The 25,874-nt window shown below is 45.8% G+C and overlaps 1 protein-coding gene across 15 annotated transcripts in view; it reads right to left on the bottom strand.

Annotated features, from left to right (window-relative positions):
* The window catches only part of LOC144721502 (histone-lysine N-methyltransferase NSD2-like), a 33,929-nt gene extending 13,896 nt beyond the window's left edge, over positions 1-20,033 (bottom strand). For 2 of the 15 annotated variants that reach the window (XM_078599152.1, XM_078599159.1), the window contains exons 1-16: positions 18,122-18,311; positions 14,856-15,175; positions 13,887-14,317; positions 13,197-13,305; positions 12,479-12,651; positions 9,470-9,723; positions 8,486-8,696; positions 7,794-7,998; positions 6,853-6,956; positions 6,168-6,243; positions 5,290-5,408; positions 4,081-4,182; positions 3,224-3,350; positions 2,852-3,052; positions 2,079-2,255; positions 946-1,089 (exon numbers count right to left, since the gene is read on the bottom strand). In XM_078599152.1, coding sequence (XP_078455278.1) covers positions 946-1,089; positions 2,079-2,255; positions 2,852-3,052; positions 3,224-3,350; positions 4,081-4,182; positions 5,290-5,408; positions 6,168-6,243; positions 6,853-6,956; positions 7,794-7,998; positions 8,486-8,696; positions 9,470-9,723; positions 12,479-12,651; positions 13,197-13,305; positions 13,887-14,317; positions 14,856-15,150 — 2,728 coding nt within the window. In that variant the 5' untranslated portion in view covers positions 15,151-15,175; positions 18,122-18,311. Of the gene's footprint in view, positions 1-945; positions 1,090-2,078; positions 2,256-2,851; positions 3,053-3,223; positions 3,351-4,080; positions 4,183-5,289; positions 5,409-6,167; positions 6,244-6,852; positions 6,957-7,793; positions 7,999-8,485; positions 8,697-9,469; positions 9,724-12,478; positions 12,652-13,196; positions 13,306-13,886; positions 14,318-14,855; positions 15,176-15,639; positions 15,729-16,092; positions 16,173-18,047; positions 18,312-19,949 lie in introns of those variants that run through there. The other 13 variants (XM_078599161.1, XM_078599162.1, XM_078599156.1 and 10 more) reach the window with 12 other exon arrangements.
* Positions 20,034-25,874: the final 5,841 nt, after the last annotated feature.

Below are 25,874 nucleotides of genomic sequence, written 5' to 3'. Positions count from 1 at the left end.
CATACTACTTCAGTTGACGTGAAACCTGGAACAACTTTGCGGCACTGGTGCCAACAGAGCAAGATGAGCCTCAATCCTCAGTGTTGACTTATGGTCAAAACCGCAACAGTTCACTTTCTGGTCCAACTTTTACTCTGATAAAAGACAGGGAACACCAATAAAGCGTGGCATCCTGTCGTGATTTTTTTTTAGTTTCGTGACCCCCGGTGATCTGTGTTGCAAACCAACTGCTGGGCAAGGCAGCTACAGTTTTCGGCAAAAACTAAAATCAGTTTGGAAGCCGTTACCCGACTTGACGGTGCACGACGATTAGCCAATGGAAACTTTACGGTATGCAAAACAAGGGGAGGGGGGAGCAGGGGTTATTTCGGCTGCCATGGAATTAGTCAAATTGTGAATGTCTCAGCTCAGAGAACAGCTGGCACGTTTTCATTGTCACTGACCTTTTGAGAAAATGGCTAAAGGTGGAAATGTGTCAGCCGCTTTGGGTAGGTTTGGCCGAAATAAATGTTGTGCTGTTTGCGACGACTCGAAATAACCCCCGTGGAGTTAGACCTCGGGTAACGAAAAACGATCTTTAACTGAATCAACATCGCTGGCCACGCACAACCTGAAGGGGGAAACTCTTAGTTGTCTTACAACCAATCAAAACACCAAGCTCAATTGTCAAGGGGGGTTTTTCAACATTGTTAGGCTTCGTGTTTGATAATCTTAAGGTTGAGAAGCCGATGAACAAGTTTCGTCAATTGGTCGAGGACCGCAGATGGAAGGAATGCCCTTCAGAGACAGCGTGACCAGCAGCCCAGATGCGGATTGACTATGGTAAGGGCATGGAGCAAGCAAGAACATGCCACTGCCATGTAGTAAACGGGGAGAGCGGTGTAGTGAAAAGTGGAGGCAAGAGGGCAAGGCAACAGCCAAAAAGCAATGGCAGTAAACATTTACCTTTCCCACAGGCCTTTGCTGCTGCTGCGGGGACTACGGGAATCATGGGTAACTTCCCAAGTTCACTGGATCTTTTGTATTCGCTCAATAGGTAGTGGGAACTTTGTTCAAAGAGAGCGGGGCCTGCATCGGGCAAAGGCGCTCCTATAACACCCGGAGAGACACAGGGGAAGGGGGAGGGAAGCTTACCCATGATTCCCCAAGACAGACTCACAATATGCAGTGCAACTCCGTTACACAGAGAACAAAAACCATGTGCATGTGAAAATAACGTGAAATAAAATACAAACATTTAAGACACACAAGCTAGACAACATAAATGTATAAAGAGTGGAAAAACAGTTGTTAGTAAAGAATATTCTAATACTACCAAAATTAGTCGGGTGCATTCTACTCTTCTACCGAAGCATTTCAAAATCTGTGCAACACCTCATCTCCATTAGCAACTATGTTTTCGCGTGGCCACTATTATCACACTGTCGTAGACCAGGGGGTGAGCCCACACACCCACGCGTGGGGCTGTTGAGTGCAAGAAGGGGCTATGGGAAGCATCTGCTCCACAAGCATTCGCCAGGTCTGCGGATATGCTCTGAAGACCCGGCCACAACTGTCTGGAGCGAAACAGCAACGCTCGTAAAAACATAGCAATTGATTAACAAGTGAATGAGGAAAGGAGTTCAGCAGCAGCACATTTTCTGTTACGTCACACCAGGCAGCTGAGGTGCAATCCCAGAGAACAGAAGAGAAGGTGACAATTTCTCATTAGAATACGAAGCAGCTCGATACTCAACATGCTCTCTAACATATGCAGCAGAGACATCACTGTACATTTAAACATTTAACCTCAACTGCATATTTCAGCATTAAAAGTATTACACGTACAGAAACTGAAACAAACTCGTGGAAAAAAATCTGAACACTGCCCTTACAGTTATGTTTTAACAATAAAGCCCATCTCCATACAATTTGGCAACCAAAGCAACAAGGGAAGCTTACACACGCCGATTTGTGATTATCAGAAGCGCAAGACAAGTAGCGGCCTCAGAGGCTGTATAGCTAAATTCAACACACCACAAGTCGAGAATTTCGCAGTTGGGACGGGGGGAGTGGAGGTGGTCATTTGGACGCCTCACCTCGCGAGCACAGGAAGCACCAGTTGACGTTGACATGCCACGTGTTATCCCGTTTGTTTGGCGCGAAGTGGCCGCTGCACACAATGCTGTATGGAGACAGCACCTTGCTCCCCGCCGCCAAACAGCTGTCCGATGTGTGGTACGCCACGGGGCAGCGCACGCACCGCTGCATTCTCCCTGCGGCACGCGCGGGAGAGATGGGAGGAGAGACGTGCAAGCTGTACTCGAACAGGGCGCACGCTGCACGAGACTGGGGTGTGTCAGGGTCGCTCACCGACGAGGGGCTCCCTGTTCAACAAAAAAAAGTAGTTCTCTCCCCCACTTTTATCCCCATAATGCTGCTGGTGTCATGTCCATTTCGACTTCTTGCAGAGACATGACATTGTAACTGCAAGGGAACATCGGTTGTTGTTTGACCCTTACTGCTGCCCGATGGCAGAGAAGATGTCATCGGGCTCCGGTGCTACACGGTGGGCAGCAGAGGGCAGTGGGGCAAAATCCAGTGATGTACTGTACTTTTTTTAATGCTCCCACATCTTTGTTACCCCCAACTTCATCAAGCTGCACTGACCATGTATTTATGTACGTAGAACGTATTTCGCACCGTACGTAGCCAACCGTGCTAATCAGTGTGGTAATGTATGGTCAAATAACCCATATGATCCCACACGGTGTGCGGAAGTCCTCATCTAACACTGTACACGTGTCTTAACATTGCACACATGTTGCAAGCCCACATCTTTCCACCCTTCATGGTCGCCCTCACTCCCTACCGCGACTGGCCCGGCTGCTGGCAGGGTAGGCCAGGTGGCAGGACAGGCAGACATGCAGCGGGCAGCGGAATCTGCGGCCCTCGAACACGGCGGCCGAGGAGCGCTGCACGCACTCCTCGTGGTAGAAGCGGCCGCAGCTGGAGACGGCGCAGCGCCGCACCTCCGCGCCCGCACATTTACACGCGAAGCAAACGTGCAATCCTGCCAGCGCGCGACAGCACCACCCCCATGTGAGCCACAAGACTCGTACCGACACGGAGCAAAAAAGCTGCACACGTTCTGATCGCATGCAATTCTCTTCCATTTGCACATCAGCTATTTGCAATGAATTAAGAAACTTTCATGAGTGTTCGTCTGTCACGTGGCAGGCACCTGTGGAGCATTCGTTGCACATGACTTTGTCGCCAGGCGCTGTTTGAACGCCCAGGCAATCCACGTGAAACGTCCCGCAGCACTGGCCCTCGCAAGAAACCAAGGAGCCACCAGTCTTTTCGCACGCCTGTGGTCAAAGACGATGCCAGAGATGTTAGCCAGCTATTTGATTAATTTGGGCTCTTGGGTTTGTGCTTGCACACCACTGCCAACACAGCCCCTGGAGTATTATTTACATTTAGGGTTTTGTCATAACCTTGTTTCATTCTCTCATTGTGTTTTTCCCCTCGACTTCTTTGCAAAAGATAAACTATTGGGTTTTACCTACTAATATTGACCCGATATATATAACAGTCAGTTTCTGTTACTGGAATTTATTAGGAAACATTTTCTTGGGTATAGTTTTCTGGTCATGCGAATATATCAAGATCTTCTTGACACCGAGTCTTGAGACTCGGTGCGGCTTTCCTGGGTGAATAAAGAGCATATTTTGCACTCCACACTATTGTATAGCATCTTTAAAGGCAGTTGCAATTATATACTTTACAAATAAACCATGTTGGGCATAAAATACGTATGATTAAACTTGTAACCATCTCAAAGGATTCTTACCTTCTAAACAATGTTTTTTTATTCATGTTCCACGCCTTCTCAAACTCACACTGAATAGCATGAAGTATGTTCAAATAACCCCCATGATCCACATGGCATGGTGAGCACCCTTAGACAGCAGTGGATGGGTATGTATATAAAGCTGTCTCCATACAGCATGAAAGAAACCTAATGTAACGTGATTTAACCTCACCCCGGCATGACTGGGCCTGTACAACACCTGAAACACACATGCATGGAATTACCAGGCAAAGGGCGTCTCGCTTGCTACTGCCTCGCTTGCCCTCGGACTGCGAGTCTTCGCTTCCTTCTTGGTAGACAGCCTCACCCTGACCCGCCGGTGAAGCCTGTGAGAAACACAAAGATCCCCCCGTGTAGCATTTAACAGACTGGTAGCGAGCACCTATTAAAGCCAGCACGGTGCACTAGGTGGTGGGTGGTGTGTCCAGAACTATGCCCAGGTGCTTTTGTTTCTCTAGTGCTGGTGTTTTCACATCACACCAGGTAATAATTTAAGGTCTGGTCAGCCAAGGGGAGTCCCACGACCGGTTATATCATTGGCCAATAATGTGAGCAGTGGCAAGCAGCCGAATCCTGGTCGCTGGGTTCATAGCAATGTGTTAACCACTATGCCACTGCTACCAACCGCATGACACATTCACACATGTGCATATACACATGCAACATCAGTCACGCTCATCCAGAACTCAAATATATAGAACGTGAGCTAAAGCTTCAGAACTGTGGGATTCCACTGGTGGCAACTTTGAAAAGTCAAAAACGTAATGCTCAGTCAATTGAAAAAAACCTGGTAGCTGCAGAATGCTGTCCTCCTGGCTCTAGCCAAACTGGGTGTAGCGGCACATACCTGCGATTCTGCACGTTTGAGGTAACGGTTGGCGGATCATGGATATTTGTCAAACTCCAAAAGTCACCAGGAAATGGCAGTACAGCAAGTGAGATAGTGAACCAGTGTTTGCGGACCTTTGAATGTTTTTTCCCTCCCAAAAGCAAACCACTCATTAAAAGAGGAACTGGTCAAACATCTCAATGTAGGAACATACTGATAAATGTTCTTCAAATTCAGTAAGATCTTCTTGGATAAATAAGTGGCGGCATTATTAGGCATGCAACAATTTCTCAAAACAAAACAGGAACACGGGGATTAGAGAACATGTACAAGTTGGAGACATATTGCTTGTTAAGAATGGTGAGCTTGGGCAGCACACGTTGCCTGAAGCTATGTATGGCCGGTGGTCGAGATTAATAATAGCCAAAGGAGGGAAACACACCTCAGAGGAGGTCTACTATGGAGATAAGATGACATTATCTGGTGTGCAGGAGATAGATGGATTGTTATTTCGTGAGATCATGAGAAATGGCGACAGTGGATAGATCATGGCTGATGAGTTCACGGAACACGAATGGGAAATAAGTGAGCGAGTGAGCATTACCTCTGCGTCCGGGGGAAGTGCCCCCTCCTCATCACACTCCGAGGGGCTGGTGGAGTCCGTGGTGGATGCTCGGCTCCTCTTTTTCAGCGGTTTGCACGCGTCTGACAGCTTCGCCACCACTGCGGGCGACAGCGATGCAGGTTTGTCAAGATTTAAAAGCAAGCAGTGGCACCAGCATGCGCACACAGCGAGGCAACTCCTCTTTAACGTGTCTTGTGTGCATGTATAGCCCTTTTTTTTCAATCCATGGCTGGATGATAGCCTCCCCATGCCGTGCGGGTCACGGATTATTGAACCATACTTCACCACGCTGGATCGTGGGAGTTGGTGAAGGTGGGGAGCAAAGATCTGGAAGCATATAAGCACAGAACAATGGATTTTGCTGTACTGCCCTCTGCTGCCCACTGCATAGCCCCGCAATCTCAAATAGGGTTAGCTTCTGAGACCTGCCGGGAATGGGTACATTATTGGTGATTTAGGGGCACAACACACCTTTTCCCGATTGAAAACGTGAAGTGTGACAGAAGGAAAAGAAAATACTCATGTCACATCTTGCGCTGTAACCGGCCATGGTTCACATTTAATTTTCAAACTTCACTTTACATTAACATGCTAATCTCTCACATTAACATAGCCACTTCCGTGTCCTCGTCGAGGAGGCCGCTCTCCGATCTTACATTTACATGCTAATTTCTCACATTATCACTCGTGTTGCGCCCGAAACGTCACGATTTATTTTAGTTTATACCTACGTGACTTTACCGAAAGAACCAAAGAGTATGGATTCCTATAGTCACGAAAGCTTCAAATCAAGATTGACTCTCCCCATGTTTGATAAAATGTTAAAGTCGATTTAACCAATCATGAAACAAACTCACCTGGCTGTAGAGAACCCACAGGCACAAACGAGGAGAGGGACTTCCCCTTTTCAGCCAACGTGGGCAAGACTCCAGTCTAGTGAAAACACATCAGGTATCAAGAGCCCCAATCGGCAAACACTCTTTTAATATTTGTGTTAATGCAGGGTAACATTAAACAAAAGGAGAAAGTGTCGTATTACGAACAATGAACCAAAGCGTAGTTTCCCGTATGCCTTTAAGTTTGCAGATTTGCCGATTGTGGCCAATTTGAAGAATGTAACTCCCTGCGATGGGCAAGGTTTTGGTGTTTTTCTAATGTCACTGGTAGACTGGAATAGGCAAGTAACTTGTAGCCACGGCCATTGAAAAAGGGAAAATGTAAGTGTGGCCGGTGCGTAAGATCCTTTGGTACAAATTGTGAAACACTACAAAAATAATTTTAGTATGTAATTTTTTTGCTGAAATAAACATTTTTTTTACACAAAATTGCGTGCCAGTCATAGATTACTCGTTGCCCTGACCATTTTTTATATTAACTCCGGACACCACTACACAGTGCAAGCTTGTGTGGCATTGTGCAGCAGTGTTCTGTACTAAGATAATTATAGACCGGGCTGAAACAAAGTGGGGGTCATACATTTATTGGCAAGAGGTTTGCATAGTGGCAGAGCAGTGTTGAATCGTGATGCCACGCTCCCCATACCTTTGGCTCCTTGCGTACCCTCTTGCGCGGAACACTCTCCTCTACACCCGACTCTTCTGTTTGCGGCCTCCGCAGCAAGGAGGCCTGGCTCTCTGCTCCCACCGCTGTGCGGAGAAATGCACGCATTTAAGCACAAGTCCGATGTGGCAGCGATGAAGGTAGCTGGGTACATGCCCTCAGAAGAATGAGCATTGCAAGCAAACCTGATCACAATTTTAGTTTTATTGCGGAAAGGCAAAGCCGCTCTGCTAAAGCAGGAAGCCTTTAAAAAGCAGTATTTCTCAAATCCAGTTCTTGTGAGCTAACATGGTTCACCTTTTACACGTTTACCAGTCCCTGGCATTCCAATTAAGTCATTACATGCTGAACGCTCTTCATTATTGCTTAACAAGTCCCACGTGACATTGAGGGGCTTCATTATCAGCGTGCTTTGCTACCAGGGACAAAAAACAAAGATGCCGCATATATCCTTCAACAGACTGTTAGAGATAAGTGCTGTTAATGAGCACCTATGAAAGCAAGCAGGGTGGGGGGTGAGTCCCAACACCATGCCTGACCGCCTTTGTGTCCCCAGTGGCGATGATTACACACTGAAACAAGTACTCATTTGAGACTGAGTCGACCTAGGGGAGGCCCAGGTCAGGTTCAGATAATCGTCACTGGTGTTGGCTGTGAGTGGGAATCAAACTCGTCTCGCCAGGTTCATAGCGCAGCATCCTCACCGCTGCACTACCACAAACCAGGAACATGCATGCGCACACACAAGATCTCAAACTTTATTTGAATGAGCTCTGTAAGTGACATGGCACGAACAGCTTGTAACCAGTTAATTTGTATTTTAACAGAATAATATTGGTCAAGCTGGAAAAACATAATATGGTGTTTGAAAACATATTTTGGTAAATGTGTAACTGAATTTGCACCAGCTGTGGGTTGGGCACCTTTGACCAAGGCAGACTCTCTCTTTTTGGGGGGCGAGTTCATGCCAGACGTGGCGGCGTGATACGAGCCAGGCACCATTGACCCAGCGGTACTCGCGAATTTGGATTTGTAGCGCGCGCGCTGCTTCTCCGTCAGCGTCTCCCACTGCGTCATGAGCGCCTCCTCCACCTCCACTGGGGACAGTTCCGGCTGCTCCTGCACCAGCTGGGCAGGATGGAAGACAGCACATGAGGGTGCACAAACACACAGGCCATGCATCAGGATATATGCAAACACAACAAACGCATGTGAAGGACTTTCGACATTCAGGGTCATAAGACGGTAGAGCACCAAGATCAAGGCTACACAACTGAGGTAGGTGGATTGACCAACATGATGAAGGGCTACATGTTACCATCCTTGTGAGGAATGTGTTGCTATGTAATGTATATCCATCTCCCTGGCTAATGAGAATTAAGGCTGAGAACAGAGCTCACAACAGGCTTGTTGTTCTTGGAGCTCTGGTGGAAGTGAGAAAGAATGTCAAAATGTGCGTGCAAAATATTTTGCCCGTGAATTAAAGTTAACCTCATATGCAAGCTAATGATAGCATGAGCGCATATGCATGTACACAATTACATAATAATAGACCGATGCCAACGGTGCACTGTCACTTGATTTTCAAGGCTAAGAGCCAGGGCATTAGGTTTACCTGTTCGCGATGCTTCTGGCAAAAAACGATGAATCGGGCGGCAGAGGCATCACTCTTCCTGATGCCACGCTTCTTCTTCGGCGTGAGGCCTCCCCCGCCGCCAACCCCATTCGTGTGTTCTCGGGCCCTCCTGACCTCGTCATTGCCAACATCATCACGCTCCTGCCCGGACACCGAAGCCGCCGTCGGGCTGCTTCCACCATCCAGCTTCCTGCGGTGGGAGAAAGAGACGACGACATCAAGATTAACACTTTCACTTGAGTGGGAAGGCAGCACAATCTATGCCTCCATGGCATCGTCGTTGCACATTAGGAAAACTTCTATGTAGAATCGTGGAGGAATGTTTAACGTTAGTTTAGTTGCAATAATGTTTTAAAAGGAAACTATTACATTCTAATTATGTAATTACATATGTATCTTTTACCACCACATTTTAAGAAGCCAAAAAATATTACTGATACATACTTCTTAAACACTGCATCTTGAAAGTCTAAATCCATGATACTTAAGAGTATATATGTATAGGTAGGTCAGTATTTAAAATATATTGTTCTATTGGCATTACATTCTGAGATGAAGTTATTTTTTCCATAAAAAAACTGAGTGTAGCATCACCATGTTAGAGAACAGCCTCTGAAAAATTATATAACACAATTACTTCGGAGATCACTTTGATTCCCCATAAACCCCACGAGTGCATTCACCTTCTCAATTGCATTACTACAAATGTATTTGTAGCATCGCACTCAAACTGAAACTCTACAATATTCTCGGAACTGGAACATGTTGAAGTCAATGATGGTTTTGTGATACCATCAAACGTTTACATTTGAGAAGCCAGTTTAATCGGCTCTCAATTCTGACACAATATAAAACCCTCGAGCCATCTTACATCCTCAACAGCAAGGTGAAATTTGACATGAGGTGAGGTGGTCAGAATTCATTGACATATTCACCACGTTTGTAATAGACCATATTTCTCACCTGTCCAACTCATTCCTCATGTCGTGCATATCAACCGCGTCAACTTCGAAGTCCACCGAGTCCTTTGACTTTCGCTTTCGTGTCGAGGAAGGCGTTTGTCCCTTGTTGGGGCCCTTATCCTTGGGCTTCACGTCGAAGTAGATGAAGGTGAACTTTTCGTTCCGCTCCTTGTGGCACAGGGCGGCCGCCTCCTCCGCCTCAGCAATGCCCACGAACCACTGAGACCGCACGCGCGAAGCCATCGGCTTCAAGATCTGCGGTGAGTGCGCGAAACATAAATATCCCCCAAATAGCCTGTAATATTGTTTAGGCAAGCGCTGCTACAGCGAGCACCTATGAAGGCCGGCACGGCACACGAGCGGGTGGGTAGCCAATGCCCCGCCTGGCCGCCTTTGTCTCCCCAGTGGTGATGTTTACACACTGCACGAGGTACTCATTTGAGGCTGAATAGACCTAGGGGAGGCCCATGCCCAGTTCAGATAATCGTCATTCGTGTAGGTCGCGAGTGGGAATCGAACTCGGCTCGCTGGGTTCGTAGCGTAGCGCGCTAACCGCGACACTACCACGAACACGATACACACACGTGGTAAAAGATTCAGCAGCCATTGCTCACCCGGCTCCGCCAAGCACGCACGTTGTAAATAACAAGTAAACCCGTAAAAACAAAGTTTTTCACTATAAATCCTTTATATGTGTGGCGGCTAGAGTCTTCTCGTCCTCTGGCTTGAGATGGCTGCCACCTATGGGTCAGATGATTGTCTGCCAGTATTAAGCAATTGGTAATTAAATATTTAATTTGTTTTCCCTAAACAGTGTAAAATTTTGGAAAAATTTTTTCACGAAAATTAATTGTCACACACAACGAGTCTGTGTGGAAAATGTCAGCTCGATTGGATCACGGGAAGTGGGTTAAAAAACGAGCGAAAGATTTGCACGGTCCTAAGCAAGCAAGCGAACTTAATATAAAGGATTTAAAAATATATTCGCCTGTGGAGGACGCGGGGATCGATCCCGCGACCTTTGGCATGGGAAGCGAGGGCGCTACCAACTGCGCTACTCCGCCACGGCCTGTGGAGGGGTTACGCTCTGGGCTCCTACACTGTGACGTTCAGCCAAAGCCATGAATGAGTTGTATTTGAATAAATGTAAAATAATTTTTTTGCCTAAAAAGTGTAAAATTAAAAAAGAATTTTTTTACGAACATTAATTGTCTCACACAACGAGTCTGTGTGGAAAATGTCAGCTCGATTGGATCACGGGAAGTGGGTTAAAAAACGAGCGAAAGATTTGCACGGTCCTAAGCAAGCAAGCAAGCACGCAAGCAAGCAAGCAAGCGAACTTAATATAAAGGATTAAATTAAAAAAATATGCGCTCCCTTGGTGGATTTTGGGTAATAAAAAAACAAGTGTCCGCATCATTACAAAAAACATTGATAAAATGTTTAACTCCATCGACGAACGGGCCTTATGGTGAGCTAAAGTTGAAAAAAGTTGATGGTTTGCTTTACTCACACAATTGCAAATCACTCGTCCAAAAAGCTAACTGGTCTTTAGGAGTGAATGGTATATTTATACTGGCAATTAACCATCTTCCATGATAATTTACGAAGTCATAAGAGAGGGTGATGCTCCTGCGGAGGACTTCTTGGCACTTCAAGCCTCGCCCATCGCCCCCACTGATGTCCTCTTCTCCCCCCCCCCCCCATGTGTGCAGATACTACTGGGTTGTACCTCAAAGTTCATTAGAAGACGATGGCTTGTGTTGTTATCGAAAAGTCGTGATTTATTTTGTTATATTTCTACCTACGTGACTTTACCGAAGGAACCAAAGAGTATGGATTCCTGCAGTCACGAAAGCTTCAAATCAAGACTCATTAGATATTTTTAATTTCATCCTCCATCCATGTCCGCAACTATCAAAACTCTAAACAAATGCTCAATAAATGGAAAATGATGTATTTATGGATAATGGATGAAACAATAATTATCAATCATACTGGTTGTGGGATTAGTCAGTCTCCCAAGCACCAAACAGGTCCTCTTGATTTCCTGAAATTTTGAAATGTCTGATGCAAAGAGAAATGTAAAAAAATAGATTTTTCAGTGAAGGTATTTTACTCACTATTACTGATGCACAGTACTACTTAAAAAGGCCAACACCTGTTTACCACCAGCCCTGACCAAATAAAACAGACCAGTCAGACTGAGACATGTCTGAACAGTGGGAAGGGGACAGATGTAGGCATATATGCCTGAAAAATAAATCTGGACTCTATTATATGTAGGGTGTGTAGACATATGCCTACAAAAGACATCTTTTTTTGGGGGTGGTGTGGGGAGTGAATGTTCTTTTTGGGGGGAGGGTGTCAATAATTGTTGTAAACCTGTTGGATCAACTTTTTGCCCCAACCTCTGGGGGGGTGGGGTCCACTTTCTATAATTTTTTGATTAAGGCCTTCTGAAAGGCTCTCATCATTTAGTTCACGGACCAATGGAACGCTGCGCTTTTCTAATAGATGGTCAAGTCAGCTGTCATCACTATGATTAGACATTTTTCTGTATATAATATTGCATTTCCTTTCACAAACGTCATCTCAGCAACATAGTAAATGATTAAAAACATTACATTTACACACAACTACAATTGCTTCTACTTGCCACCGAGTTTCCAAGATGTCACCACAGCACTTGTGTCAAGCTAAGTGCACTTTAAGACCACATGGCATGGTCAAGGCCTGCTGGTTGGAGGACATAAGCAAGTATCATGGTTTAACAGACCACAATAACTCCGAGACAACTGCAATCCCCACTTAAAGACTACTATATTCGCTACCCGGCACTTCTTATTGTCACGAGTCTCTCCTCCACCGCTGCCACGTGAAACTTAACACTCTAAAGTCACCTAAAAACACAAATGTAAACACGTCACCATTCTTGCGTGCAATTTCATGTCTGTGCAATATAATGACAGCATTAATATGAAGAGTGAGGGCGGACGAGATGATTCACCTTGGTTCTCTCGCTGGCCGAGGGCGTACGCTTGGCCAGCTCTGAGACCAGCAGCTCGTACTGCTCCCTGCTGGAGAACATCACGAGGGAGCGGTAGCACACCCACGCTCGCTCCGCGGCTTCCCCGAAGAACTGCACATGGTACTGCCTTGTGAAAGACTTCACCTGCCCTACTGAGCGGGAATTGTATCAGGGTTCCAAGAGGGAGAGTATGGGGGGGGGGAAGAGAGTTGACAATTGTTATGATCTGGAGTATCGATTTAATAAAAACATTGCATTTTCTTTCTCTCGGTTTGTATGATGTAATATAAGGATTTGCATACAATTTACTCCAGCCTCGACTTTGCTTGGTAAAAAACATCATTGGTATAATTGTACCATTGCAACATGAATACTCAGAAAACCTTTGATGTTGTATTATAACATGTGATCATCTTAAAAACAGCTCATAACTGACTCGAAGATAAAGAGCCCTTATCTTTGCAAACAAAAAATCACAAGGTGGATTTTAAACATAACACATAATTAAGAAACTGTGGTCTACAATTACATTTTGGACTGTACCAAATGTCAAAAACAACGGTTTGTACATTCCTTTATCCATCATGCCAAATATATGTGAAAAAAAATCTGTTGGATACAATATTTAAAGTCTTAAGAACAAGAGTGCCGACATCTCCAATTGAAGTGCATTCCTTGACTATTATGGGGTGCCCACCTTTGACGCGCATGTGTATGCCCAACTTGGGGTCACAGGACACCATGCAGGGCCACCACGGGTGCCCGCTGATCTTGGCCCACACCACATCTCCGATGGAATACAGGTCCTGCACACACGCCACATCAACCCTTGCTGCCTCCTTACTTATTTCAGCAAGGAGCTATTATGTTCAATAATCAGTGTGCCAGGAAACTTGCACGAGTGATGCAAAGACTTTGCACCACACGTTAATTTTGGGTTGAGCTAGCCATAAAGAAAACCCACATGATACAACTGCTAAATTTAAATGGTGCAAATTATGTCGAATGTGAGTCACTGGGAATACTAATATTTTGCACTTATTTATCACACTTACACCGTCCCAAACCACAACATGCACACATGACAATCCACGTAGGCAGGACTGACATCTGCAGGATGGTATTGTATTTGGGAATTGAATCCGGAACACTATTAACGTGTTTTTTTTTTATAACCATATAAAGTCATTCACAGTTTAATCACACAGATTGAGAATTACTGGGAAATATTAATTTGGTAATGACCACAAAAATAAACCTGGTTTATACCCTTTCACATGTTTTAACAGACCTACTCAATTTCTTTGACAGCAAACTTTAAGCATGACATTGCATTCCAAGATGACCATACAAAAACATGCAAAAAACCCCCCCCATAAAAACTCACGCTGTTTTCTTGTGGCGACAGTAGAACAGGTGGCTTGTCGGCAGACAAGGGAGGAGTTGTGGGCAACGGCAGGGTTGATGGACGCACCAGCTGTGCAGGCAGGACACACGCACCCACAGGGTGCGATACGGGTGGTACCGATGTACCCGACCCAGGTGGACCTTTCACAGGCTGCAGCTTACGTGGCCGGCCCTTAGTCCGCACCAACGTCGACTGTTTGACGTCTGCTGCCGTAGCTGCCGAACTCTCTTTCGGCTGCTGCTGCTGCTGGCCAGGCTGCTCAGGTGTCACCACCAGATCCCCGCACAGTGAGGACTCAAATAAGGCCTTTCCGTTAAAGTAGGTCTTCGTGATCTTCAGCTTGATCTCTGGGGACCCGGATGCTTTTTCTGGCGTGGGCTGCGAGTGAGGTGGGGTCTGGCACCCAGCCACTGTTGGGGAAGGCAAGCAGCTGAGCTTATGCATGTATCTTGAACTTATTTTGCACCATACGTAGTCAACCATGCTAATCGCAGGTGCTCACTAGGTAGACTATCAACCCACCCCACGTTTTAGAAACCTCCACTACTACATCCCACACATTCAATCTACAAAGTGTGATGTGTTGTCCTGGTGGATTGTGGGTAAAATAATAATAGGCAAGGGTGTTTCACCGTAAGTCTATGGGACTTTTGGACCAATGCTTTCCAGCAACATTCGTTTAGGCAACAAAAGCCTGGAAATTAGTGGTCCATAAGCTCAATGTTGTTAAGGCTAAATCTTATCTTACTTTCACCTTTAACGGTTAACTTATCATCACGCATAAGTTGCAGACTTAGATTAGTACACTTCACAGTGTTATATGAATGTCAATTTTTTTATGTCAACACCACTTTCTTTAAAATACTATTTACGGACATCTATCGAAGGCATGTGTACAACGTTACAACACTGTGGAAGGCTTTTCAAACGACAGCAAGGCAGGCTCACCAACAGTGAGGCCTGGAGGGTCGCTCTCTATCTCTCCTCCGTTGGGGATCTGCGCCACCGCCTGCTGCAGGGCCACCAGTGGGCAGTGCCCGTTAACCTTGCCCATAGTCCTGCCGTTCTCCTCTGGGAGGCCCCACGGGCCAGCAGTGCCCTCCATGGTGGCCCCGGCAGCCCCGGCCGCCACGCAGCCTTCCCGGGTTGCTCGTGGCCCCCCCACAGGGACAGCAGCACACGCAGAGCGTTTGCCTTCCTCAGACAGCGGAAGAACGTTTCCCATTATATGACGTCGCTCCATCTCAAGCGCAACTCCTCATTGATCCCTAAAGTAACAACACAAGTGCATGGCAAGCATTAGGATGAAGAGTGCCTCGTAGGACCGTCGCTTAAATAGTGCCAACCTCATCCATACAGGACGCGTACAAGTTTCAGTGCAGTAGACTTGTAAGGTAAACCAGTCACGTTCCATCACTCAAGCACTGCCTGATTGGTTTACTAAAGCCGACGGCAATGGCACGTTTATGTCAAAATCTTCACCTGTCATCAAACAATATGGCACTGCCACAAATGGAGCCAACAGCGAGCTGGCTACTCATTCGCTCGTCATTTTTTCACGAATGATGCAAATCTGCAATATTATATTTCTCTAATCTGTTCACTCAGCTTAGTGGAATCGATGTTAAGGCATCCGTCCAGTCAGCCATAGCACCAAACCCAGTTTTAGCTTTTAGTTTGTAAAACACATAGTTGATTTTGGATCCATGGAGCGCAGAGGAGCTAATAGTACCTCGGCTAAAGCTTCAAGTCCTTCAGGGGGCTCCCCTCTCCGCATCACGTCCAAATGCCGGCCGGCTGCCACCCACACAAACAAAAGGACCGCACCAGGGGGGGCCCCGTGCCTGCTTTGACAAAAAAAACCCAGGAGCTGTGCAAAAAAGCGAATAAGCCCGTGCAACCATTTTGTTTCATGGCTGCTCGCTCGACATGTTTGTCCGGTCGTTTTTAATTTATTTTTTTCGCGGGACAATTTCGACCGGTCCGGACGTGCTCCTTTAACTGCCCCGGCAATGTGGCCTCTCATCTTATTCCATTCCCACCCCGACCTGGCAGGCATGGGCTGCTTTCCTGGGCTTACCTCAAAGGGCTTAGTGACTGCCTTCATGAAGATGTTTAAATCAAATTGGTGTCTATATATAGTACAGTGTAATATAAAGAATTAAGTGACGGGTTGGGTACGCACCGTTACCGGGTAGATTGGGCAACGGGCCCCAATGCTGGAGGAGGGCGGTTATGAGTCAAGGCCCCCCACGGATCGGGCAGCTGTAATCAGATATATTACACTGTATTGGAAAACAGTAAAAATCAATTGTAACTATTGTTTCGATTTAAAGCTTTCGTGACTGCAGGGATTAATCTTCTTGGTTTTTTCGGTAAAGTCACGTAGAAGGGAAGTAATAAAATAATAAAACATAATAAAATAATTCTCACGACGTTTCGGCCACAACGCAAGCAGCCGTCCTCAGGTGAAGAATGAAACACCACCAAGCATGAATGAAACACCACCAAGATTGGAGCTTAAATATACGCTCCAAGCTTGGTGGTGTTTCATTATTCCCCTGAGGACGGCTGCTTGCGTTGTGGCCGAAACGTCGTGAGAATTATTTTGTTTTATTTTTATTATTTTATTACTTTCCTTCTACGTGACTTTACCGAAAGAACCAAGAAGATGTAACTATTGTATTCGGTTATAGTACTGTGTGATTGGGACTTAATGCAACAAAAAACAGCTTGGTAATCGAGTGAGTGAAATTTCATTTTGGGTTTTGGCCGAATCCAATTCCTCCCCGCCACGTTAACTTCTACGTAAACGACGAAACTGGAGTTTCGCATTCCGTGCCGTGGTTAATTATCATTTCGTTAATTGGAATGCGAGTCCCGCTTCCTGTGAAAGTCAGAATTCCCTTTGGTCTTCACTCCGGGATCGAATTCGTGCGCCTCGCGTAACATGGCGGGCGAAGACGCTTCAAATCATCATCATTATTATTTAAACAGATGTATAACAACACTGTTGTTGACACACGCAGACAAGCACGAAGGACAATCTACTAATTTCCGGCGGCGTGTCGTGTCTTTCGGGGTTAATTTAAATGAACCCCGCAATCCATTAACCCTTGAACCCGAACTCCAACCCCACAGCCTCGGTCATCATGTAGTCCGCGGCCTTGACTTTCAATAATTGTAGCCCTTTCACTCGGAACATTTATGTATTCTTGAATACGAATCCGCTAATTAGAATATATAACAAATACGACTTTAAATAAAGCAGAATTTTGCTCGGTGGATGGAGCCAAACGTCTGCAGCTGCTAAACCACCTGCACGAACATCACCACCATCACCATCCTCACCACCATCACCATCCTCACCACCACCATCCTTACCACCAACATCCTCACCACCACCATCACTATCCTCACCACCATCACTATCCTCACCACCATCACCATCCTCACCACCATCATCATCCTCACCATCAAGCCCAAGCACATTAGCATCACTGCCATTACCAAAATCACATTGCCACTAACATCAGGCCCAAAGTCGAGGATCCCCCCGATAGCCTCAACAGACTGTAGGGTCAAGTGCTGTTGGCGAGCAGCACCTATGAAGACCGGCACAGCACACGAGGGGGTGGGTGGCCAACACCACGCCCGGCCGCCTTTGTCTCCCTTGTGGAAATGTTTATGCAGCGCACCAGGTACTCATTTGTGGCTGAGTTGATCTAGGGGAGGACCAGTTCAGACAATCGTCACCGGTGTTAGCCGTGGAGTGGGAAACAAATTCGGGTTACCGGGTTCGTAGTGCAGCGCGATAACCGCTGCTCCACCGCTCCCCACATCAACACCACCAAAATACCCACAACCACCACCATCACTACCATGACAACACCAGTAACATCACCACCTCAAGCCCCACGCTTTCCAACCTTACTAGAATCAGGCCATCACCTAACACCCACCGAGCGAGCCAGAACGAGATGCACACATTACAGCACATGGGAAGAGGGGGGGGGGGTCTCCTTAATTTGCGAGGGGTCTCCCACTCATCATCACCCAAGACAACCCCACGTGAGATGAGACAGCCGACTCCATGTGGAAGTCTCCCCCTCCTCTCTCCACCGTTGCTCGGCCACCCACCAAATCTGCCACCCCCCTCTCTCCCATCCCTCGGATAGGCCCCCTTCTTCCTCTTCTTCTTCCTCCGCGGTTACCGGCGAAGGCGAGCGAAGCTGCGCTGGGCACGGGGAGTGAGGAGGGAGGTGGCCGGGGACACCTGGGCACCACCAGGGCACCACCAACACCACCAACCACAACCACCACCACCAACAACCACCACCAACACCGGGGTCCGGGGGGGGCTCCGGGCGGCACCGAGAACCCGCCGGGCTCGGCAGGGATCCGGATCCACGGGCTTGAGCGCGAAAATGAACACCTCCCATTGGCCGAGAGGAGGGGGAGGGGCTAAGCCACCTCGGCACGCGATTGGCCGGCGCCAGCAAGGGCGGGGGAGCGAGGGAAGGCGCCAGGCGGCGCGTGATTGGTCGAGGGGAGAAACGGTTCTGGGTTTTTATATTTTTGTAATTTTGGGGTTTCTCTCTCTTCCTGGTTGGTGGTTGGAATCAATGAATGATATCGATTTGTTGTCGATTAGTGAACGGTTTGCGTGGTTTGTTTCGGGCGCACGATACGTTGAATCGTTGTGTCAGCAGCCATAGTTTTGTTGTGTGTCGAATGTAATGGGCTCGCGTCGACCCTACTCCTCCAGCCACTAGAGGCCGTTAAATTCAGCACAGATATATCGGCGGTATGGAATCGAATCGCAATGATTCATCGACTCTAGAGAATTGTGTTTACTGGGGGGAGGTATGGGGCATTCATTGGCTACAAGCTTCGAGAACTTCATATCAATATTCGATTAATCGATTATCACAGTTACGCTAATGCATCGGGTTTTTTCGTTATTATGGAGTATGCGAATTATGTGTGCACGTTACGTTTAGCTCGAAGACGCGAGCAAAAACTAAAAAAAACCAGGCGGAGTCACGTTGGCACCCCATACAAGCGATGCGCATCATACGAAACAACCAATAATCGACTTTGCTTGATTCTAATCGCGACCCAAATCGAATTCGCCGCACACTTCGAAGCGTTAAACCTGAATCGACACCGTTTGCGTGCGTTGATGAGCACTGCTTGTAATACCAAAGTACCTAGAGCCGTGTAGTTTTGTACAGTGCCACTGGGCCCAGCCCAGTGTATGTCAGGCCCCACGGTCCTAACCAAGACAATCTACAAACACGGCTGACTCACCCACGAACGGCAGGCAGACACCACAACCAACTCATCGAATATATTCGTGAGTCACAGTGAAATGAAACGACAGATAACGACACAAGTGCTTTCTGTTGCGAGTGCTACGAGGTTGGGAAGCAGAGAAGAGTGAAGATCAATCCACCACTTGGCCCACTCGCACTCACACGAGCATGATGTAAGTGTCCGGTCAAATAAGTCGCAGTGCGGAGGCCCTTATCCTGCAGTGGATTTACAAAAAGGCCACAAATGTCACGTCTCAACCCAATTACTATATACCGGGTACTCCTTTACACCTTACAATGTTTGTTTTTAAGCGGCACTATCTCACCCCCAGCTTATTCTCGGCACTACCATCCGCACCTGCCAGCATGCTACAAGACGTACCTCTAAACCACCGTATTAGGCAGCACTGACACATCCATCCACTGCATCGGTCACCAACTTTTCCAACCAATATTTACCATTCGCACCTCGTTACAGTATGCTCGTGACATTGACATCTCACAAAACCCAGCCAGTGTCGCACGTTCATCACAGCTAACCCAGCACTGTACTTGGCGACCCACCCACAGGCATAGATCATCTCTTGACACGACTGCAGATGAATGGAGGTCTCTCTCACACATTAGACGCTTAGTCTCACAGATCTCGCTCCGGGGGTACCAAACAAGCCCCCTACACCCTCACAGCCATGCGGTGTCACCACGGGCGTGAGGAATTGGGTACCTTTATCTCGAAGACACTCTTCAACACTTATCTCTTGATCTCTTGCTACGACGAGAAGTCATTCTCCTGCCCCCTAGTGGCAACTCACATTCGTAAACTCTGTTGCGACTGTCCTGCCCAAAATAGACGTTAACGATTTAAAGCTTTCGTGACTGCAGGGATTCATCTTGGTTCTTTCGGTAAAGTAACGTAAAAGGGAAAAAATAAAATAATAAAGTAAAACAATAAAAGAAAAAATTATTTTTATTATTTTATTATTCATCTTGGTTCTTTCGGTAAAGTCACGTAGAATAAAAATAATAAAAAATTTAACAAAATACAATTTTATTTTTATTATTTTATTATTCATCTTCTTGGTTCTTTCGATAAAGTCACGTAGAAGGGAAATAATAAAATAATAACAATAAAACTATAAAATATTATTTAATTTGTATTATTTTATTATTCATCTTCTTGGTTCTTTCGGTAAAGTCACGTAGAAGGGAAATAATAAAATAATAACAATAAAAAATTAAATAAAATTTTATTTTTATTACTTTATTATTCATCTTCTTAGTTCTTTCGGTAAAGTCACGTAGAAGGGAAATAATAAAATAATAAAAATAAAGCAATAAAAAACAATTGTATTTTTATTATTTCCCTTCTACGTGACTTTACCACAAAGAACCAAGAAGATGAGACGTTAAACGTTCTATGAAATGTCGTGGTGTCTGGCACATACAGCAGATGAATCAAATGCGGTCACCAATTACTGCACACAACTTTGGTTTTCAATCAATATGGCTCATTCTAGTTATGACAATGAAAAAAAGTCGGTTTAATTGAAGTGGGACACCATTTTTAGAAAGGAATATAGTTTTTTCAGGTTGATTTTGTTTAACAAGGCGAGAACTCCATTAGCGACCAGTATATGTCTCATTTGCTAGTGATCTGCCACCAGATAAAAACAACCAAATAGAACTGAGCGCACTAAACAACCCCGTGACAAATTAGATTGAAAACAGTATGCAAACATTGTCATTATTAAGTACTGTCATTTTCCTGAAACAAATGTTGATTTGGACAAATTACTTTAAATAGACATTTTAACAACATTACGTTACAGAAACATGAACATGATTTAGAAACACTGTAAAAAGTAGGCAATGTCTCCCTCTCTTTACTTGAAATGTAAAGTGTTTCTTACACAAACCATGAGCCGCACCGCCTTCTTCTGGGAGTGCATAATTTCAGCAGCATTGATTCAAGACAAGCACAACTCTGGACCGGTTACGACACACACACTGTCTCGTCAGCAGAGCTAGAGGCTTTCTTGAATAAATGCTGGTTAAATCCCGATCGTATTCAAGCAAGCACGCTCTTCTACGATATGGGGTCCCCACAGTTTGACGCAACATTGATTTAGGGTGATTATTGCACCAGTTATGGAAAAAAATATATATAATTAAGATATTAAATGCGTCGGTGGCCCTCAAGTGTAACCAATTTCAGTGATGTGAGATAGAGTTTTTGATTGATGTCATCTTTCGGAGCCGTGCTGCTGCAAGTGGTGAGAAGAGGAAGAGGACATCAATTAACCCTCACGATATGACTCCAAAACTATAGTTAAACAAACCCCACGATCTGTCGACACCTCGTGGAGAGACCTTTACCCAACAATGTACTGGATTTGACAAAGGCAGTCCATTACATTTTAATATTGCATTGTATAAAGTGGGTGATGTTTAAACCCCATTGTGATTTGAGATCATGTCCTCACAATGTATGATGATGCAACGTGTAATGGACCCTCGAGGTTGCCTTAGGCTGATTGATCACAAACCTCTGGTAAAAAAATTTTTTATTAAAATACACGCTGAGTACCCAACCCTGGAATGTTGTCAGGTTTATGGATGTAATGGATTGCTGTATTTAAACATTCAGGAGCAATTCATGACGTTTTGAAGTCTCGTGTTGCATGGGATGCTGCTGAGCTGCTTTTTCACCCAGAGAGTAATATGCAGCAGAGTCAATTGTTGTCCTGTGCTATACTCTAAGCCTTCTAAGGTCTGTGGTTCCCCGCCTTCAGCAACTTGTATAATGAACAGGCGTTGTAAAAGGCCATCATAGAATCACCACGATCAACACGGCGTGGGGAGGGCCCTCTTCCACCAGACTTGATTGGGGATGTGCACATACTGGACATTATTGAGTCGAAAAACACTAATATTCTAGAATGACATTCATCCCGTATTCGCTCGGTTAAAGACAACGCGTTGAGAACTTTGGACAACGTACAGGATTAATAAAATAGTATCGTCACGAACGCGAAATTAAACTGCTCTTGCAGTTCGCGTCACCGGCCAGCAGAGAGCAGTCAACTCGTGGTTAATTAGCCTCAGCGCAATCGCCCACGAGGTGCATGACTTACATTAAATCGCCTCTGCCACTCTAACTTTGGCATTTCATTAAAACAATATCTAAAATAACTTTTTCAATGAACCTGTCATCATACTCAGCCACGATTCTGCGATGTAACAATCTACCTAGCGCCTGCACATGAACTAATATATCGCTCCATCTCTTCGGTTGACGTGCTCTCGGACCTGTTCAATTCACTGGCCGTCACTAATTTATTATTCTTGATCATGAGCCACTTCAACAAAGGTTTGATTCTCCACAGTTCAGTGTGTTGTACGTAGCGATGATTAAATCCAGAGGGTGTCCTATTCATATCCAGTATTCGTACCCCCTTGCTCCATCATCACAATCAAAGTGAGCGATGTCTGGTGAGTCCAGAGCCGCTTGGGACTGGGTGCCATGGTTTAAGTGCGTCGGTCACAGGGAGAAGAGGTGATCATACTTCACCACGCCGGTCATTGCGGGTTGAAGAGAACACATTTTGTTTCATCCACTGCTGAGTACGTGACTGGCTGGTATGGGTGTCCCTATCCAGCACAGCTGTTAACTATTCCTTTAAACAATTTTTAAATGTTTTACCAGGTAAGGCCCACTGACCTATAATAGCTCTTTTTCAGAAGCGACCTGGCCACAAATGATAGCTTAACGAAGTGGATCATCATGTGAAAGTTTATAGCAGCCAAATGCTCAAAACTCGTGTTTCTAAATGTGGAGGGAAAACCCGGAGCGCATGGAGAAACATCCACGCGACCACGGGGAGAGAAACGTGCAAACTCCAAATCTGCAGGTGCCAGGGTCGACTTCGAACGGTATACCAGGCGAAGTAGTTAACATCGTGGCTAGCCTCTTCACGACAAATTTACTACATTTTCCTATGCGGGCGTTTATGTAAGTGATCACCGCAAACTTAATTCAAATCGTCGGCAGAATTCCAGGAATTTGACAATGTGGCACTGTAGGTTAACATAGGTTATCACACATTTGCTTCAGGTATTTTTTTTTATCTTACAGAAATTTTATTTTTAGCCTTCTCACGCATATTAAATTAAGCAATTGGTGTTGACACTGATTGAAAGCTGGATAGCTACCTTAAGCATTTCCTGCAACCAAACAAATACATGCAAATGGGCGGATACAAACCGTCCATAGTAAACAATACAACACATGTAAATGCTCTCACTGGAGTCGTGGTTAAATAAAGACTATCCATCAATTACGAGGCATACGTTTGCCCCAAACCTGCCTCTCCATCACCATCATTATTCAACTGCTCGTGTGGGCAATGCGGTGAAAAAGTGCCCTAGCCACGTGTTCCTTCATCAGCATGGCCAGGCTTGTTGAATGCTTCTAGATTTGAAGCTTTCGTCACTGCAAGGATTCATACTCTCTTAGGTTTTTTCAGTAAAGTCCGTGACCAGACGTTATTGGCAAGAGCACTCCGTTCGAACAAATGCTATCGGATAATTTTGTTCTCGAGAGCCAGAAAGCCGAAAGACTATTAGAAAAAAAGACACATGTAAGAGAGTATTACGTGCTAAAAAGGGCCATATCGCGAAAAGGGGCCGTCCATAAATGACGTCACGCACCTAGAGGGGGGGGGGGTCAGACATTTGTGACGAGGGGGGGGGGGTGAGAAATGTGACGTCACATTAAAATGCGCAACTTTAAATAAATACAGTATAGACAACACGTTCTACTTAATTGAATAGACTTTTTAATACATGTTTTCTCCGACAACATCAGTGGGCAGCGCCACATTAAATACGCACTACAATGACAATAGTTTAAAGCGATTTTAAGCATAATTTCGATTTAAAGCTTTCGTGACTGCAGGGATTCATCTTCTTGGTTCTTTCGGTAAAGTCACGTCGAAGGGAAATAATAAAATAATAAAAATAATAAAATACAATTCTCACATTGTATGTTTTGTGACGTCATATTTGACGCCGTGTGACGAAGTGGGGGGGGCAAAAATCGTCCAAAATAGCGTGACGTCATTTATGGACGGCCCCAAAGTGCATCAGCCGCGTGTTCCCTTCCTATCCGCACTGGGAAATCAAATCCGATCGTGGCTCCACCCCCCCTACCCCCCGCCCCACTTTTAATTGAAGGCCCCGAGGCCGTCGCATTCCCTAGACAGCATCGGGGGCCCGAGCCCCGTGTGACGCAGGGGGCCCAGCCACGCGATTGGTCGCGGTCGTGGCCCCGCCCCCCCACCGGCGTTGCGCATCGCGTGTGGGAAATGTAAACGAAGGGCGGAGACATCATGTGGAGTGGGAGTGGTGGGGCGGGGCTTGAATTGAAAACATATGAATATGGAACAGGTGACGATTCGTGATATGCGCCTTCTTTTCAGCACGTTATACTCTTGACATGTTGATTTCTTCTTCTTCTAATGGTCTTTCGGCTTTCCAGAACAAAATTATCCAATGGCATTTGTTCGAGCGGAGTGCTATCGCCAAATGACGTCTTGTCACGGCGGCGTTCAACAAAGCCTGGGCCGTGTTGATGATGACACTCCCCACTCCCCAACCGGTCCAGTGTTGCTTAAACAAATGCTGTTGGATGTGTTTGTCTGTGAAAGCAATTGGCCGATGGACTCGGTGTGTTTTTTTCGCAACGCAATAACTGAGTTAAGACCATGCGTGGGCGAGAGTGATTGTCTACGGGGGCGTAGCTTGATCCGTACAGTCATTGTTTTTTGGGTTAGATGGGCTACGTGGTGGTTATACACCAGAATTCGTGTCGTTCATGTTCCTCTACCAACCGGTGAAGACTGACACGTTTACAACGATCTTGATACCTTTTTTTTAATACTGCCAGTCCACGCCTACGTTTTTTTTCCCCTCCGGTTAATTGCCCTGCAAGAGATAAGATAAAGGCATCTTTGGGACCCACCTGGACCGTTAACTCGACGACACTGGCACATGGACTGGGCAGGAATTAAAACGGTATCAGGATTTGGACGTGGAATGGTTAGAGAAAAGATCATGTTGTTGAGATCTTTCCTTCCCCATAATTGTTTATTTTTTATGTTTTAAGAGTTATTGTGTTGTTACTGCGTTGGCAGTGGTGCACAAGCATTTGTGTGCCATGTCCTTCCTCAAAGACGAAGGCCTTCCATTGAGCTCTGGCCATGTTTACAAGATAACTTTGCATTATTTACAGTTGAAGCATCAAATTGTTCAACTTGCCCGTATAACTAAATTCGCTGTCTTTCCCCCCGGATTTTTGCTGTCGCTATAGTTTCCTCAGTCAAAACAACATTATATATTCAGTCTCTAGTTTTCCCATCACGTGTCCAAAAACAATCAAACATCACAAACAGAAACACGCAACATGCTGGCCAACCGCCTTAAAATACATAAACATAGCAATAATTGGCGACGTTTCAAACGGAGGCCCTTTCCCGAAACACATTTTAAAATCTCCCTTCTCTTCGCACAGCAATGTGTATCGACGGACGTGTTGAGGGGCGAGGCTTACGAGAGGATGCGTCTGAGCTTTGAGCTGCATGGGGATGCA

The sequence above is a fragment of the Lampetra planeri genome, chromosome 12, assembly GCF_965212315.1.
Source record: "Lampetra planeri chromosome 12, kcLamPlan1.2.h2, whole genome shotgun sequence".
Taxonomy (NCBI): Eukaryota; Metazoa; Chordata; class Hyperoartia; order Petromyzontiformes; family Petromyzontidae; genus Lampetra; species Lampetra planeri.
This window is presented reverse-complemented; position numbering and strand designations above follow the sequence as displayed.